The sequence below is a fragment of the Cygnus olor genome, chromosome 3 (genome assembly GCF_009769625.2).
Source record: "Cygnus olor isolate bCygOlo1 chromosome 3, bCygOlo1.pri.v2, whole genome shotgun sequence".
NCBI classification, from domain to species: Eukaryota; Metazoa; Chordata; class Aves; order Anseriformes; family Anatidae; genus Cygnus; species Cygnus olor.
The window spans coordinates 28,316,969-28,333,273 of NC_049171.1; the positions used below are offsets into that span (position 1 = coordinate 28,316,969).

The 16,305-nt window shown below is 36.6% G+C and overlaps 1 protein-coding gene across 1 annotated transcript in view; it reads right to left on the minus strand.

Annotated features, from left to right (window-relative positions):
* EYS (eyes shut homolog) overlaps nt 1–16,305 on the minus strand; it is an 856,207-nt gene that overhangs the window by 105,420 nt on the left and 734,482 nt on the right. Inside the window, exons 38-39 of the mRNA XM_040553008.1 lie at nt 7,927–8,035; nt 3,945–4,165 (exon numbers count right to left, since the gene is read on the minus strand). Coding sequence (XP_040408942.1) covers nt 3,945–4,165; nt 7,927–8,035 — 330 coding nt within the window. The remainder of the gene's footprint in view (nt 1–3,944; nt 4,166–7,926; nt 8,036–16,305) is intronic.

Consider the following 16,305-nt stretch of genomic DNA (forward strand, 5'->3'; position numbering starts at 1 on the left):
TGTTCGTGGGAGCAATTAACTTTGAGATTGTACTCAGCACTACAAAAAACAAGCTTGTCTATGTTTACATTTTCCCAAGTCTTTACACAATTTAAAACAAATGTATTAATCAACTGCTACTAGCATTGCAGCTGACAATTGTCAAACCATTGGTGAAGTAATTTTATGAATTTATTTCCTACACACAGATGTGTCTTCTTAATTAACACTAAGCTTGGTTTGCAACATCTGGCTCACACAAAGAAGGGGCCACACAGAATATTAAGAGCTTCCAAGGTTAATCTTACCATGCCCTTTCCAAACCAGAACTTAAAATGAATTCTGATTTCACAAAATTAGTCATAGAACTATATGCCACTCAAGTCCTAAATTTACTGAATATTTGTTATTTTTTCCTCTGAAATAAACCACTCTCTGGAATTCTACATTTAGCATGGATTTAAAGTGCAGTGAAAGAGCTAGTGAACATGCAAAAGTGCTTCTAAAAGCCACAGGGCATTTACAAATGAAAGAGAATAGTTTTTAAAAACTAACAAAATAACAGTTATGTAAAGAATTATAAATTTAGATTCATACTAAAACTCTCAGTCGATAGAGCATATGTTTAAAACAGAATGGCTTTTGTGCTACACACAGATTTTTAGTCAAAATATAAATGGAATTGTGATAACACTTCTTTTTTTATGAAAGCAGAGGGGCTCTTAGAGCATAGATATAACTATATAAGCATAACTTCAAAAGAATAAAAATAACAAGAGATTCTGACTTCCACGATATGATGCATTCATTAATTTCATACTGTGGCAAAATGGTGATCGTATGGCCCATCACCATCACCATGGCCCTTCCTGGACGTCCTGGGGCAGTGTCTGACCCTTGTCAGGCAAGTAACTTTCATTTAAGAATGACTGTAAAACACGTTTCTTATGAAACACACCTGTCTATGCACAGCAGTATGTGTTGACAAGTTCCAGTGCTCATTATAAAACATGGCTGAGTTATTCATTATATAATACTTCATGGCCTTTCAAAACCAAAAGCTCTAATTAGTTGCCAAGCACTTGAAGAATAACATGCAATAAAAAAATCTTTTTTTCTTGCCACTTAACAGTGTAAGTGAAACAACTGGCAACATCTTAAACAAGTCAATAATAGTTTCATAAGAGTTGTCAAATTACTGCTTGTTTCATCTGAAAAAAAAAATTAAAATAAATGCAACTAAGTTGTTTCCAGTAATAAGTAGGCAAATGGATAAAATTAATGGTGGAGATGGGAATATTTTTACTATTATTGACATGGTGGTTTAACACGGATGGGCAGCTCATCACCACCACACCGCTCTCTCACTTCCCTTCCTCAACCCAACAGGGGGAGATAATATGATGGAAAAAAAGGCTCATGGGCTGAGAAAAGGACAGGGAGATCTCTCAACAATTACTGCCAAGGGATAAACAAACAGCATATAGGAGATAAATGTAATTTATTTCCTGTTACTAACAAGCTAGAGCAGTGAGAAAAACAAAACAAAACAAAAAAACAAAAAACACCTTCTCCCCCATCCACCCTCTTCTACCTCCTCCCCCCAGGCGGTGCAGGGGAATGGGGGCTGCAGGCAGTCCCTAATGCCTCACCTCCGCCGCTCCTTCACAGTCACTCTGCCCCTGCTCCACGTGGGGTCCCTCCCATGGGATGCTGTCCTGCCCAAACTGATCCTGCGTGGGCTTCCCACAGGCAGCAGCTCTTCAAGAACTGCTCCCACATGGCTCCGTACCACGGGGTCCATCCCTCAGGAGCAAGCTGCTCCAGCACGGGTCCCCCACATGTGGGCGGCAGCTCCCCCCAGATCCCTGCTCCTGCGTGGGCTCCTCTCCACGGGCTGCAGCTCCGGCCCGGGGCCTGCTCCTGCGGGGGCTCTCCACAGGATGTTTTTTTCCCATTTCTTCAATCTGCTCTCCCAGAGGCCCACCCAGCGTCACTCCCTGGCTTGGCTCTGGCCAGCAGCAGGTCCCTTTTGGAGCCATCTGAAGCCGGCTCTGATCTGACATGGGGCAGCTGCTGGGCTCTGCTCACAGAGGCCATCCCTGCAGCCTCATGCTACTAAAACCTTGCCAAGTAAAAACAATAGATTATTTACAGCTTGTTGTTTGCAGTCATCAATATAAAAACATTACCTGAAGATAACAATGTTGTGTAGTCCACATGCACCATTTGAACACTGGGACTGACATTTTTTTTCCCTAGAAACTATATACAAAATATCCACCTCTGTTTTTTCAGTTCTCCTGCTCCACACATAACATGGTGTGAACCACTACAGGATTCCTCTCAATCTGAATAGTGGTTTATCAACTAGTTTCTAGGACAAAGCAACTAATAAACTATTGTGGAGCTAAGGGAGAGAGTAGCATCTTTCAGCTTCAAGAAGTATCAAAGAATGTTTGTAACTAGGAAGAATGTGATGAGTACTACAGCTTTAAAGTTGATCTATTTACTATATAGACTTTGTTAGACTACGTACTTAATACATAGATTCCTAAATACTATTAGCAGGAATTGCCTTGAAAGAATTACAGGAAGAGTCTATTCTCACAAAATATTTCACTGTTCCTTTTGGGAGATGCTTCATTCATTGAAGCAATCAATTCAGGTCTTAAGACAATAGATTTCAAGGAAAAAACTTTGAGGAGTATTCACGTCCAGATTAGAGACATTCTGGAGCCAGACCTGACAAGGCTGATCAGGAGGTATGAAAGTCATTATTCTTCCATACCTCCTCAATCTGATGAAAAGCTGTGGAAAATGGGATCAGTAAAGAGAAGAAATGGGTCTCTGACCCTGGCATTGTCAGGCAGAGTCCGTGTAAAATGCCTGCCAGCACCTTGTCACCCTGTTTACATCCAGCACAAAGAAATTGTAGAAGATGGGTACATGACTCATCAAGAGTGAATCTTGTAGATGTGTCACACGCATACATTTCATCGCTTTTCAGAAAAGCAGAAGCAATTTGTTCTCCCCTTAGTTAATTACATGGTATACAGTGATGGAGCTGTGTTGCACACACTGTGGACAAAATGAAGCATCAGGACTTTGGAATGTAGGAACTGCACCTCTGAAGATCCCTGTCTAGTAACCTATCCAAACTTCCATATCCTGAGACACAATCTGTTTTGTGACATCTAGAGGAATGATCAGTCTCTGAAAAAGCAAATACTGTTCTGGCAAGTATATGTTATGAAGTCAGAACTGCAGAATCTGAATACTTTTAAAACAGGCATGGCAGCTACTTACAAAATTCCATCAATTTTAAACAGAAATGCGGTTCTCAAATTCTGAGTGCCTTAAACAAGTTACTATGGCTTAAAAACTTACTGTGCTTCAACTGAACCATCATTCAACTGAAACACCATCCTCTGTGCTTTTAGCCCACATCTCTTTTGGATCCTATTTCTTCTTTCATTATGATGCACTTTAACTTTCAAAGGTTCTTGAGCATACTTTTCATAAGTGCTGAAGGTGATGACTCACTTGTTAATGTTTTCATAGCATGGTGATGAATGCATGTGATGTGTACCCAGAACATCGTGAGGATGGGTGAGGGTACAGGCCTAGCAGGATATACAGTTAGACAGAAGAATGAGACCTTATGTGATTTTGTCCTATCCGTAAAAAGAGTCTGACTTAGTCACCATGCCTTATAGGTGAACTAGTTGACCATGAAGCAATTCTGGCAGCAACCCAATATGCATGTAGCATGGACAATGTGATTACATTTTATATCTGTTTTCATGTAGGCAAATAAGGTGTAAAATCTCTCTGGTTAGGCATGAAGCATTATCGGGACAGAAGATAGGTGATTACTTTATTACACAGAAAATTATAATAATTTCTCATTGAGGATGCCACTGTGTAAGTAGATGATAAAATGATAAAATGGTAACTCTTACCTAGTGCAGGTCCCACCATTGTGACATGGATGATATTCACATATTGGAACATTACAGTTCTCAACATTCCTCCCTCCAAGAGCCTCATCTATGATGAACAATTCTTTGTTGTTAACTTGAAAATCCCTAATACATCCTTTATAGCCACTTATTTGCCCAACACATCGAGGAACCTTTTCATGAACAGGAACATTTCCAAGAAAGATTGATCCAAAGGTGATCTGCAGAAACAAGAAGAGAAACAGCAGAAAAGAATGTGATGTGTGATGATACTATAAGTAATGAAGGAATAATAAGAGATAAAGGAAACAGCCATTACTTGAAGATGGTCAAAAGGGATGATATTTGATTGTAGGATTTTTTTAAAATGTGGCTTTTTTTTTAAATTTTACTTCATACAAAGAACCTGTTTTTATGTGTGTGCATATCTTCAAATGTGTAAAACAGCATATGTTCCATGAAATACAAATTTGAATTCTGAGACTTAACTAACCTTAAACATGGTTTAAGGTTTTCTTAGCGTTTCCCTCATTCTACGCTGCAAGTTTTACAATCTTGGTTGTGGGCTGGCACAGGAACACAGGAGAAACTGTATACTAAATGATAAAGCTTTTCCTTAGGATCTGTGACCTACAGAACCCCAAAGTAAAGGAATTATACAATCAAGATTTTACATTTCCTGAATGAGTGACAAAAAACGAACCACTATGTTGAAGCCCAGGAGAAAAGGGAAAGGTTTAGTTAGTAAATTCTAGAGTCACAAAGGCCTAGAACATCCTGGTAAAGGTGCCAAAGAAACACCCACAACTATTTCATACTGGGTCTGACCAAGTCATATTAGTGTTCTTGTGCTACCTATCTAGGATGAAAACCCTCGTCCGTAACTTATAAAAGTTTTGCAAGTGATTCATTTAGTGCTGTGAATTCCACACCTAAAGCTGGTGTTTGACTATTTGGAGCTCTGATATGGAGCTTCACCACGCCTAAGTTCCTTTGCCTGTCAGAAATTGAAAAGATCATTTTTTTTTTCATAATTTAAAAAATCAGATAAAAAATTTCATTGTCATTCTTTGATACATTTACTTATACAATACCACCAATCCAGAAAGTGAGTGAAACCTAGTTAGTTCAAGTACGAATAAATCAGTGGAATAACAAATATACCACAGGATGTGTAAAACAGAGATCATTTATGTGAGGAGCTAATTTATAGTTAAGGAGCCCTTCACTATCATATCCAGACACCAACTGCAAAATTTAGGAGCAGAGGGAGGAAAACGTCATATTGACTTGTCTAGGTTTCACATATCTATATAATCTTGTTTTGCTGTTTCTTACATGGTTTTTATCACTGCTTGAACTATGCTGCTGACAATCTGAAGTGAAATTTGGAGATACAATGAACATGAATGCCTTCAGATATTCCTCTACTTACAACGACTTTCATTTAAAAAGAAAAGGAAAAAAAATCCTACACCTTTTAGAGCGTGGATAAAATTAAATCAGACTTTTCACATGGAAAGAATTCAAAGACATCAGTTCAGCACTTGTCAAACTCATTTCATATCACTTGACTCTCTCTCCTATCAAACATAGCTGTAAACCAGCATAGTTTCGGACAAGATCTGTAAGTAGTATTTGCAGACAGACATTTTCTCTCCATCTGTGAACCTGTTACAAGAATTAAGCAAAGCACTGGGCTGGAATGTACAACGTCTATGATAAAAAAAAAAAAAAAAAAGGTATGTATCTAACACTTCTCTTGCAGCACAACCTTTTATTATTGGACTTACTTTACAAAAGCCATGACCTGGGGGCAGACCCAGTGAACCACAGAATAACTTCAGTTGGCTCTCCTCAGTTTCTTGCATCAATGGTTTTTATCATAATATGTTAGATGTTCAAACTCATGCTAGTACACCATAAAGCACATTTTTTCCTGTAAAGGTCCTGTTCTGAGTTAAACTGACACAACCAGAATATATTTTAAGGAAGCAGACAGGAAAAATTCCTGTTAATCTTGTTAATAACCTAACAGCCTTAACATAACATTACGGTAACATTATGGTAACTTTCTAATACTAATGCTTAAGTTTTCTAACACTTATTTGTAAATGGCCCTTCTTCACCTGGAGCCATAGTGGTAAGGAGAATCAACTTGGCCATTAAGGGGAAGAAATTCTTCAGTCCTAGAGATAGGAAACCATTTTTTCTTTCATTGCTTGTGTAAGTGTAAAGAAAACAGTGGTTTCAGGAGGTTAGAAACAGATCTGTAAAGCACAATAGTTAGTCATGAGGATCTGACATTCGTACTATACACCATGTAAGTGGTTATCTGAATTAAATATAATTTGGTCCTCTGAAATAGCTGTTAGTGGTTACAGAACCGTAAGTGCACTTAGAGAGAGCATCTTTTGAATGTCTTTATTCTAAAAGAATTCAGTTGGCATGGTCCAAGACTGCTCTGCAACATGAAGTGTGCTAAGTGGGGGTGACCAGAACATTCACTTCAAAAATCCATATGAACTGAAACACAACTGTGGACCCCCACAAAAAGAAACAGAAAAGAATCATAGAATCATTTGGGCTGGAAAAGACATCTAAGATTTAACCTAGCATTGCCAAGTCCACCATTAAACGATGTCCCTAAGCTCTACATCTACACATTTTCTGAAGACCTCCAAGGATGGTGATTCAACTACTTCTCTGGGCAGCTTGTTCCAATACTACACAACCCTTTCAGTGAAGAAATTTTCCCTAATATCCAATCTAAACCTCCTCTGGTGCAACTTAAGGCCATTTCCTCTTGTCTTATCACTTGGTGCTTGGGCAAAGAGACGGATTTCCACCTCGCTATAGCCTCCTTTAAGGTAATTGTGGAGCACGATAAAAAGCTGTGGACTTTCTTATGAATGAAAGAAATTTCCTGATTAGCGGCAGAAAGATTCTGCATGACATCAAAGGTGTCTGCCTGTAAGTTTTTCTTTTAGTATGGTATTGCTGGCTTCTCTACATGATTATGTGCTGGTGGGTAAGCGCTTTCCACAGATTCTCTACACAGAAGCTGCCAACAGTGATAGATTTACTTTCTGACATAGTTATAGACTCCAGACATAAAGGGAGAGAAAAAGAAACCTTCTACTTTTTCAGAAAACCGGGATGATCATCTCAAAGCTAGGAAAAGAGAAATAATTGGGGTAATAGTAATATCTAACACAAGTTAATTCTTTCTATCAAACTGAGCAAACACAGATATTGACTAGGAAGGATCAGGGAAGAAATCCTATTACTAATTGACAGAGCATACCATGCAATGCACATCATGATTAGTATCTCTACAGTTAACTGTACTGTCTCTTAGTGAATAAACTTATAAAGTGAACTCTCAATCATAGTTCAAATTCTCAAGTCCCAAACCACCTAAAACATACCATGCAGAAAGAATCTTGTGATGCTAGAATGCAGAACAAAGACAGGTGATAAAATGGAGACAAAGAATAACAGAAAATCTCAAGATCTGGGAAAGTTAGCCTATTGCCCATTTAGGGTGAGTCTTCTGTTACCAGTTTCAAAATGGAGACAATCATATTTATAATACTGTTCAGAAGGCAAATCCTAGCAACAGTTTTGACACCAGGTTAAGTCAGTGATGATTCATAACTGCCTTCCACTATACAGTGTGCAGTGCAAATAAAAAGTAACCAGGATTACTGCTAGACTTTATCTGAATTGTTCCTAGCAGCACCGTGGCCTAAGTCAGTGACACTGCAAACATTTTATTTTTCCTCTTGCAGTATCAGTGTCCTTTTCATGGACTTTAAGCAGCTGAAATAGACGTTTCAGGGTTCGGTAAGCTGAAGAAATCATTGGAAATACCATGGATGCCTTATGTGAAATGACATATTAAAGAGAAAGTAAGTGCATATAATGATATCTGTGTGTTCAAAGCAAATAACTGTTTTTTGACGATTTGCAGACTCACCTGAGATGCTTGATATGAGAGCGAGAGTCTGTGTTGTACAGGAGGATTTCCATCTGCAGCCATTTCAATCATGCAGTACCCTTCAGGACTGCTAACAGGCAACATATAGCTGGAAGGAAACAGAAGATCTCATTACTGTTTATGCCACTGACAGAGGAGTATTCGAATCTCATACAGCAAAGGCAAGGTGAAAAAGATGCTTCTGCCCCCATAAGGGATGACAGTCTTTGGACAGTAAGAATTCTAGTTTTATGGCTACATGGACTACCCAGGAGACAAAAGATGTAAGCTTCTTCTTTTAATGTCCCTCTTCTATTTGCTTTCCTACTGTTCTTGACTCTAGTTTTTGAAATGTATACAGAGATGAAGAAGAAAGAGATCTTTACATGTGTAAGTGGGTACTGATAAATTGTAAGTGCTAAGTGTGGCTGACATGTGGTCTCCCTAGTATAGAAGACTGTTGGACAAGTATCATCAATGTTGAAAGATGCTGAACTCCATAGGTGGAAATTTCCTTTTCCTGCCCTACAGGGGAAACAGAATGGAGTAAGAAATGAAAGGCTGCATACCTCAGAGCAGCAAGATTACAAAGTGATATAGTTATCACTACTTCGGAAGCATGCTGTTAATGTAAACTCTGGTACCGAGCCTCAGAGATAAAGAAGAATATAACGTTAAGGGAATTTGTAAAGCAAACACTAGTGAACATTCAATCAGACACCCCAAATTCTTTAAGTTCTTTCTATGATGAGATCTGAGGAAGTGTTATGAATAATATCAATAACAAAAATCCAATCCAACAAGATGATTTGTAAATATATAAATATTTCAAATATATATATTTAGCATTTAGAAAGGAATTAGCATAAACATTATTGCGGCGATGGCAGGATATGAGAATATTACTTGACAGGTTCTTTAAAACCAAGCTATGATAATTCTGTACAAGTGCTTCCAACTTCCATCCTCGGTTTGAATTTTCACATACTTTAAAAGAAAATGTGATGGGCCTCCTTTTGGGAACCATGTTCACGTTTACTGACTACATGCACAATAGGTCATCAAACTCTACTCAGTCATATCCATACAATTGTGTTTCCAGAGAAAGGCCTTCAACAAAAAAAAAATATTACATTTTCACAACATTTTGATCCTGAAATAAATTTCTACATTTATTTGGACTGCCCAATTTCCCATGTTTATAGCTGAATTAAGAGACAATGACAGGAATCTCATAAACTGTTTTGTTTTGGCGCAAATGAATCTTCATGTCAGGCCTCAGACATATGAAAGAGTTAACATATTTTAAAGCCCATCATGTTCTGAACACTACAAGCACATGTTACGACTCTTAGAAATGACATACCTCAGCACTTCGAAAGATAAATTTACTCCTGGATGAACCGCAGCAAAACCTACCACACTCTTGAATGCCGACTTCCTCATGTACCACCACCTGTTTGTATGCTGCCATGGTATAATTTATCCTGTGTTATGCCTTGAGCTTTGCTTTTCTGCTTGTGTATACAGCTTTACTTTCTATCCTCCTATCTGTAGATCCAGTATGAAATCCAGAGTCTCAGTTTTCACCTCTGGGTGAAGTTACTGGGAACACTATATTGACATAAATTGATATAGTATCAGGCCCCTAATGAATATGGGTACATTTCTAACACTAACTGCAGTTCAGTGACATCTGAGTGAGCAAGAAAAAAACAGTACATCCACCAACACAAGTCACATAGGCAGTATGTCTATATCAGCAGGTGATGTACCCATATAAATAAATCCTGCCTTTCTAATGGCTATATTGCTTCTGGTTCCAGAGCTACTTCAGTCAATACTAACTCATTGACTTTTCACTGCATTCTGCTGCACGGGGTTGAAATGTGTTAAATTATTTCACCTTTGTAAGTATGCAACACTTTTCCTACTTTTAAATTAGGAACAACAGTGTTTTAAAAATTGTTTGCAAGACAGATATTTGAGTGGCATCTTCTACATCGCCCTTTAAAATGTAACCTAGACTCTTAGACTATTCAACTGAATTTGAAAAATGTTCGTTTTTCTTTAATTTTAGGTTTTAAAAAAGTGAAAATATTTTCAGTTCCTTCTTATGTAGTATAAAGTTACAATAACATTTCATTTGTAATGTAGGGAGTCAGCAGCAATATCTGCTGTTCTGAAGATTAGCTAATTTTCACAATTTCTTTATAAAATGTGGACTGAGTAAACACAAGCTCCTCCTCAATAAATAGTGGGCATTTGTGACTTACTTCACAAATGCTCAGCATAAGGACAATTTTGGAGAAAGTACTTCTGTCTGCTCTGATTTCCAACCAATTCGTGGTATGTTAAAAATACCTTGAATTTCATTTAATATTCCTACTAATATTTCTGCTGCTGGTAATTCTCCAGGAAAATCACAGTGTATAAAGATAATTTCTCAGGTAAAAGTAAATTTACCATTCTTGTGGGGAAAACCAACTCATAACCTTTCCTTGATACCAGTCAATGTGGATTTTTTGGCATAGACCTAATATACCCATGGCAGTGCCTCCTCCTCACCCCTGGCTTATTCTTGCTTTTCAAAAAGATTTCTGGAATCTGCATATTCTGTAGTTTCTATATTAATTCAAGATTTAACCCTACATATCACATTTGACAACAGTCCAACTAACAACAAATAAAGCTTTAAGTGATGTGGCAATATTCATAACTAAGAATGTTTGCCTGATAGAGAAGAATAGAACAGCATGGTCTATGTCATTTGATCAGCTTCAAGCAATTAGCCTACCAAGATGAATTCAGCATTGTAAGTTTTCATTGCAAATGTCTGGTATTCAAACATGATCACTGCTTTGGGTATGTAATTTCTCTTGTTTAGATTGTTTGCAAAGGAAAGAAAAAAAGACAGAAAAATAAAAATAGGTGCAATTAAAATAATCTTTAAAGATTATTCAATGCTGAAATGGTTTTTACTGCAGTATCTTTATGTAGCTAATCACAGGTATCCTAAATCATATACATGCTAACATGGTTATCCCTACTCAGGTATATCTGGTGATTCATTCTACTTTTAAAGTAACGTCAGAAAAATGGAAATAATAAATACCTATAAGCAACAGCTATTACACAGTGATTTTGAACATCAGGTCTCAACTTCACAAAGAACATAAAGCTATATATTTTTTTTAAGATATGGCAATGAAAACTCAAAGGGAAGAGCCGATTAGATTGATGTCAGCCAGCAGATTAGTGACTGAGCTGTGAGAAAAAAGCAGAGGCTGTGAGCAGCAATCTACTGCCCTGTATTCCGGAGCGCATGTTAGGATTGCTGCCACCACTGCCTTCAGCGTTTGCTCCTTTCTCTGCAAGAACTTCCAAGCAAATAATACATGAAAATTCTCTCTGTCTTATGTCACAGAAATGAAAAACTTGTCATTTGAAATGTGAGAAAAATGAATATTTTTCATGCTTACATTACCACAAAATTAGGACTGTTTGAGTTTGCTAGATTACTCACATATGCTTAGAAGAGCTTTTGAAAAGAGACAGAGCATGGAAAATTTCAGCCCAAAAGACAGCTTTCTGAGAAAATTATGAAATAATGAAAAATGGCAATTAAACAGAAATGCTGTCTCTATCTTTACCACAGCATTTGCAATCACAAAGTACAAAAATATGGACATATGAAAGATAATTATTCTAGTTTTTAAAAACAATGATGGAGAAAAGAATATGCTTGAAATGTTCTGCAGCAGAAATGACCTGAAATAAAATGCCTCTTCATCTAGCTGTACAACTGGATAATATTTCTCCTATAAACCAAGATTAAATCTGTCTTAATCTTGCAGCTAGATAAATGCAGCAGTATTACTACACACACCTTATATATATATATATAAAAAAAAAATCCACTATCTATATTAGAAAAGATAAAACCAAACTGATGATTTATTCTCTTGACATTTTTTTTCTTTTTCTAATTAACCTCCTATTATGAGATACTGACCTCACATAAAGAACACCCGAGATAAAAGTGGCTAATCACCGACATCTTTAAATTTTGACGTATTTGTAGTTCAGTTGTGCTTTTTCACTTGTTTAGATGCTGAAGGCATTTCAGTCCATCTGCCTCACATCTCAGTGGCATATTTCAGTTGCATTCAAAGCCGGCGTATTTTTACTTCCAGAGACAGTGACTGGATAGAATGCAATATGATTCCTATTGCAGGATTATTTTGTCAGGCACCAAAATTGGTCTGATTCATGCACATCACACTTGTAATGATATAAAAAGGTTTCACGTAGCAGAAGAGAACTGAGTGTGTAGAGAGTAGGTATGGGAAACATGTATGTGTGTAGGACGCATGGGAATGATATACAGAGCATTTCTTACAGTAATCTAACTAGGTCTGGAGCCATGTGGAGCCCAACCTGTTCCTGTAAATGCGAAGGTGCAGGCCTGATGTAGCTGAATATTTGTTTCCGCAGATTTGAAATGAGAAGAGGTTCAGACTTCTTTTCTGCATTTGGCTTAGAATAACATGATTTTTCATAGCTGCTGTGGATTTTATATAAGCTCTTGTTAAGGACAAGAATTAACAAAGGGTTTACTACAGGGGCTGTTTCTTTACAAAAGACTGATGGACCTCAGCAGATACGAAACTGAAGTTGCATACAGTGATTACTGCAGTTACTAGTTACAACTTGATTAATCAAGTGACTGAACACTGAATTTCCAACAAAGTGCAATGTTTACCTAACATGCTTGTATCTATGACACAATTGTAGATATAAAGTATGGAATTAATTTAGGTTGGAAATTGTATTAAAAGAAATCCTCTTAAACTAGCAAAGATTGAGGCACTTCTAAATCTGTCACCTGGTATAATCTTTCTCAAGTAAAGGTTTTATTTCAAATTATCACAGCTACTTCTCCACGTGAGAAATGATCATAATTTCTTTTTCTTCAAGCTGGTCACCAGGTGGCACTAAAGGAGCACAATAGAAAGTCTGATCAAAAAGCATACTGATGTCTCTTCTAAACATTGGAAAGACTGACTTAAGCCCTAATTGATAGCATGATTGCTTCAGCTACCAGTTTATATCAAGGGAAACACAGTAAAGTATCTTAAACTGATTACGTATTTGACAATACGGATGAGAATGGGTCCAGAAAGTGGAACTTCTGGAAGACTCTTAACTGCATTCATGCATTATAACTACATAATGTAATCATCTAAAAATGGTGCATTCACGGTTGTGTAAACAAACTTTAAAAAATATAGTTTATAGTAATTATATTTTCTGTATAGTGCTGTAGGTGCAGCCAGATTTCTAACAGCCTAAGGAGAGACATAAAATTAAAAGGTCAGATCAGTGGGTACAAAAAAAAAAAAACAAAACAGGCTTTATAAAGAGAATTGGCCTCTAATTTTATGCAAGCTAAATTGTCATAGAAATATTTTTTAAAAAAATCAATATCTAGAAGATAGAAGATGGGGGTTTCTAGTCTTCTGAGAAATGATTACAAAGCAGTTAAACTACTGTCCACTTTTTAATGTTACAATTGGAGGATTACTTTTAGAACTATTTGCTATTTTTTTCCTTCAAGCTGACAAACACTAACCCAACTTAATAATACATCATGGGAAAAAAAATCCCAACAAAAACACACATGACTCTTCACTGAAAAAGTGTTGATATTAAAGAGACAATCTAAAATGACTCCTGCAAAACACTGAAACAGCAGCTTCATTTACACCCTTGATTAACCAGAGCAGTTGTCAAGGGAACATCTAACCAGCTGTCAAGCAATACAGGAGATTTTTCAAGAACAGTGATTTTACTTTTGACTGAGCACATTCAATTCACAAGTGTGAAAATGTGTACTGTGCCTTACAGTTTTAATGATCTCTTGGTACTTCTCTCCAGAATTGCTGCATTTATTATTTGTTTCCCTAAAAAAAATATTTCTGTTATTAAAAACATACCCTCTCTTCCGAAAAGTGACTTCAACATGCTGCTTCTATAGAAATATTCACGTTTCTTTATCCTCTTCTATTTCAACAAGGTGAAATTTTAGTATCACTAAGCAGTGATAATTACAGAAATGAATGCTTCATTTTATGTCTGACATTTTATTTGAAATCAATGAAATGTCTATTGTAACCTCCAGCCATTCAACACCAAATTTCACGTTTTCTAGTTGTTATGAAGTGACCTAGATGTAAATGCAAACCAGCAGGGGAGAGAGAGAGAGAGAGACAGAGACAAGGCAAGGCAGTCGACAGAAGCATGGAAGAGGAAAAAAACACGGATGACTTTGACCCCTAATAGTGTCTTGCAGTACTAGTAATCTCCTGATGCTCTTTATAAAAAAGAAAGTGTGTTTGTGTGTCTATTGGAATGTGTTGCTTGTCAAAGGTCTGGATTTGGAAGAGAAAGGAAATTCTAACCCTTAAAAGGCTCTTCTGCTCTTCTGATGGGGTAGAAAATCTGAGTCTTGCTGACGGTTTATTTTGAGTGTTTTCTTAATTGGGTCTTAGAGTGTTTGGTGTTTGTGTAAGATTCAAAAGCTGTTCTTCAATATGTGAAGTAAAACAGTTAACAGTTCTTTGGAAGCATTACACCTAATATTACATTCCCTATTATTGCTGACACTTTCCTCATATCCATACATCGAACTCAACAGCCTTCCTCCTAACAATGCTAAAAAATAGCTTCTGCTATTTGTACTTAAATTCTTCCCTTATTCCTTGATAAGTTTTACTAGAGTGTGCAGGAAAAGCAGAACTTAAAAAATACATGAAGATGGAGAAACTTCAGAGAGAGAGTGAATTCTTTAAGGATAGCATACATAGAAGTAGACATAATAATGCACGTGAATATCTTTGGGGCTCTAGTGTGACTTATGATTATAAGCAGTTGATCTGATTTATTCATACTCAAGAGTATTGTAGCTAGCATACAAATGATACTACTTTTCTATCGATATGCTTGGTATGTTTGTATTGCAGAGAGGGTCCTGCAGTAGTGCACTGATTCTCTTTTATTCAAAAGGAAGTTGGAGGTCTGTGTTACTGGCCTGACTCCTGAGTGCTCCACATTGCATTGTTGAAAATACTGTTTATTGTTTTCTATGAAAAGAATAGTTGCAAAAAAGGATTGTCTAAACAAGACTGAAAACTGAGCTTTTAGAACATCCATCCAATTACATCATGGTTGACTTTGAAAGTCTTCCTCATACTCCATTTTCTCTTTCTTCATTGTGGGTGCAATCAATTACAAACAAAAGAAAAGAAAAACAACAACAAAAAGGAACTATGTAGTTGTTGTTTGAACACACATACATAGTTTAATGGATACCAGTCTTAGACACCACTTTCAACACTAATTTCCTTTTAAATTGAATGTTTCTTATTTGCATTTGGTTATAGATTTATTGGCAGGGTTGTTTTATGCATAGAACATATGATTTTCTGCAGACTTTTGGATTTATCTGTGGGAAATAACACTTCAAAATGTATGAGGAAGTTTGAACTGAAATTCACATGTGATATTTAAACAAGAGCTCTTATGTAGCATACAAGCAGAACGATTTGTACAGTAGTATCATATCTTTTGTACTACATGCATTCTTTTCACCCATTTTTCCAAGTAGGTCTTTTAAAAAAATATTCAAAATTACAAGTCAGAAGGAGAAGAGCAACAAGAAATAGAAAAACCTTATAGGTCTTCCCCATGTGACTTAACATATTCCTGGATGTCATCATTTTCTTAACACAGATCTTATGGTATTAATAAAACTGGTGATATGTTACTGTATTAAACCTTTCTTACACACATTTTATACACTTTCCTATTATCATAATATTAAATACAGAGTTTGACATTAAAGAGGTACTATTTGCCTTTTGTTTCTTAGTGGACCTTCACCTAGCATAATTTGCTGTATATTAGAATATGGTATTTGTCAAAATTCCAACTTTCAGACTGCCATCATAGTACTTGCTAGAGCTTCTGAGAACAGGCCAAGTTCTAATAAAGTGTAATGAATGTCAATTGCCTCACATTAACATGACGGAGAAAAAATTGCCAGCTCTTCCTCAGTTCTGATTAATCCAGGAAGAATAACAGCATCTTTGCATGGCTCTTTTATTAAAATTGCTGAGCTTTTTCTTATCATACATATATCAATCTATAAGAAATGAAGTATCCATAAGGGAGCGGCATTTAGAACTTGGCTTTATATTACTAACATGCTATTTTAAATACCATCAAAGTGAACCCACTTAATTTCAAACCTGTTTACTACACCTATACTCCCAAAGTAGGCAGTTTTAGTATTGAAAGACTAGCCAGTCTGACAGT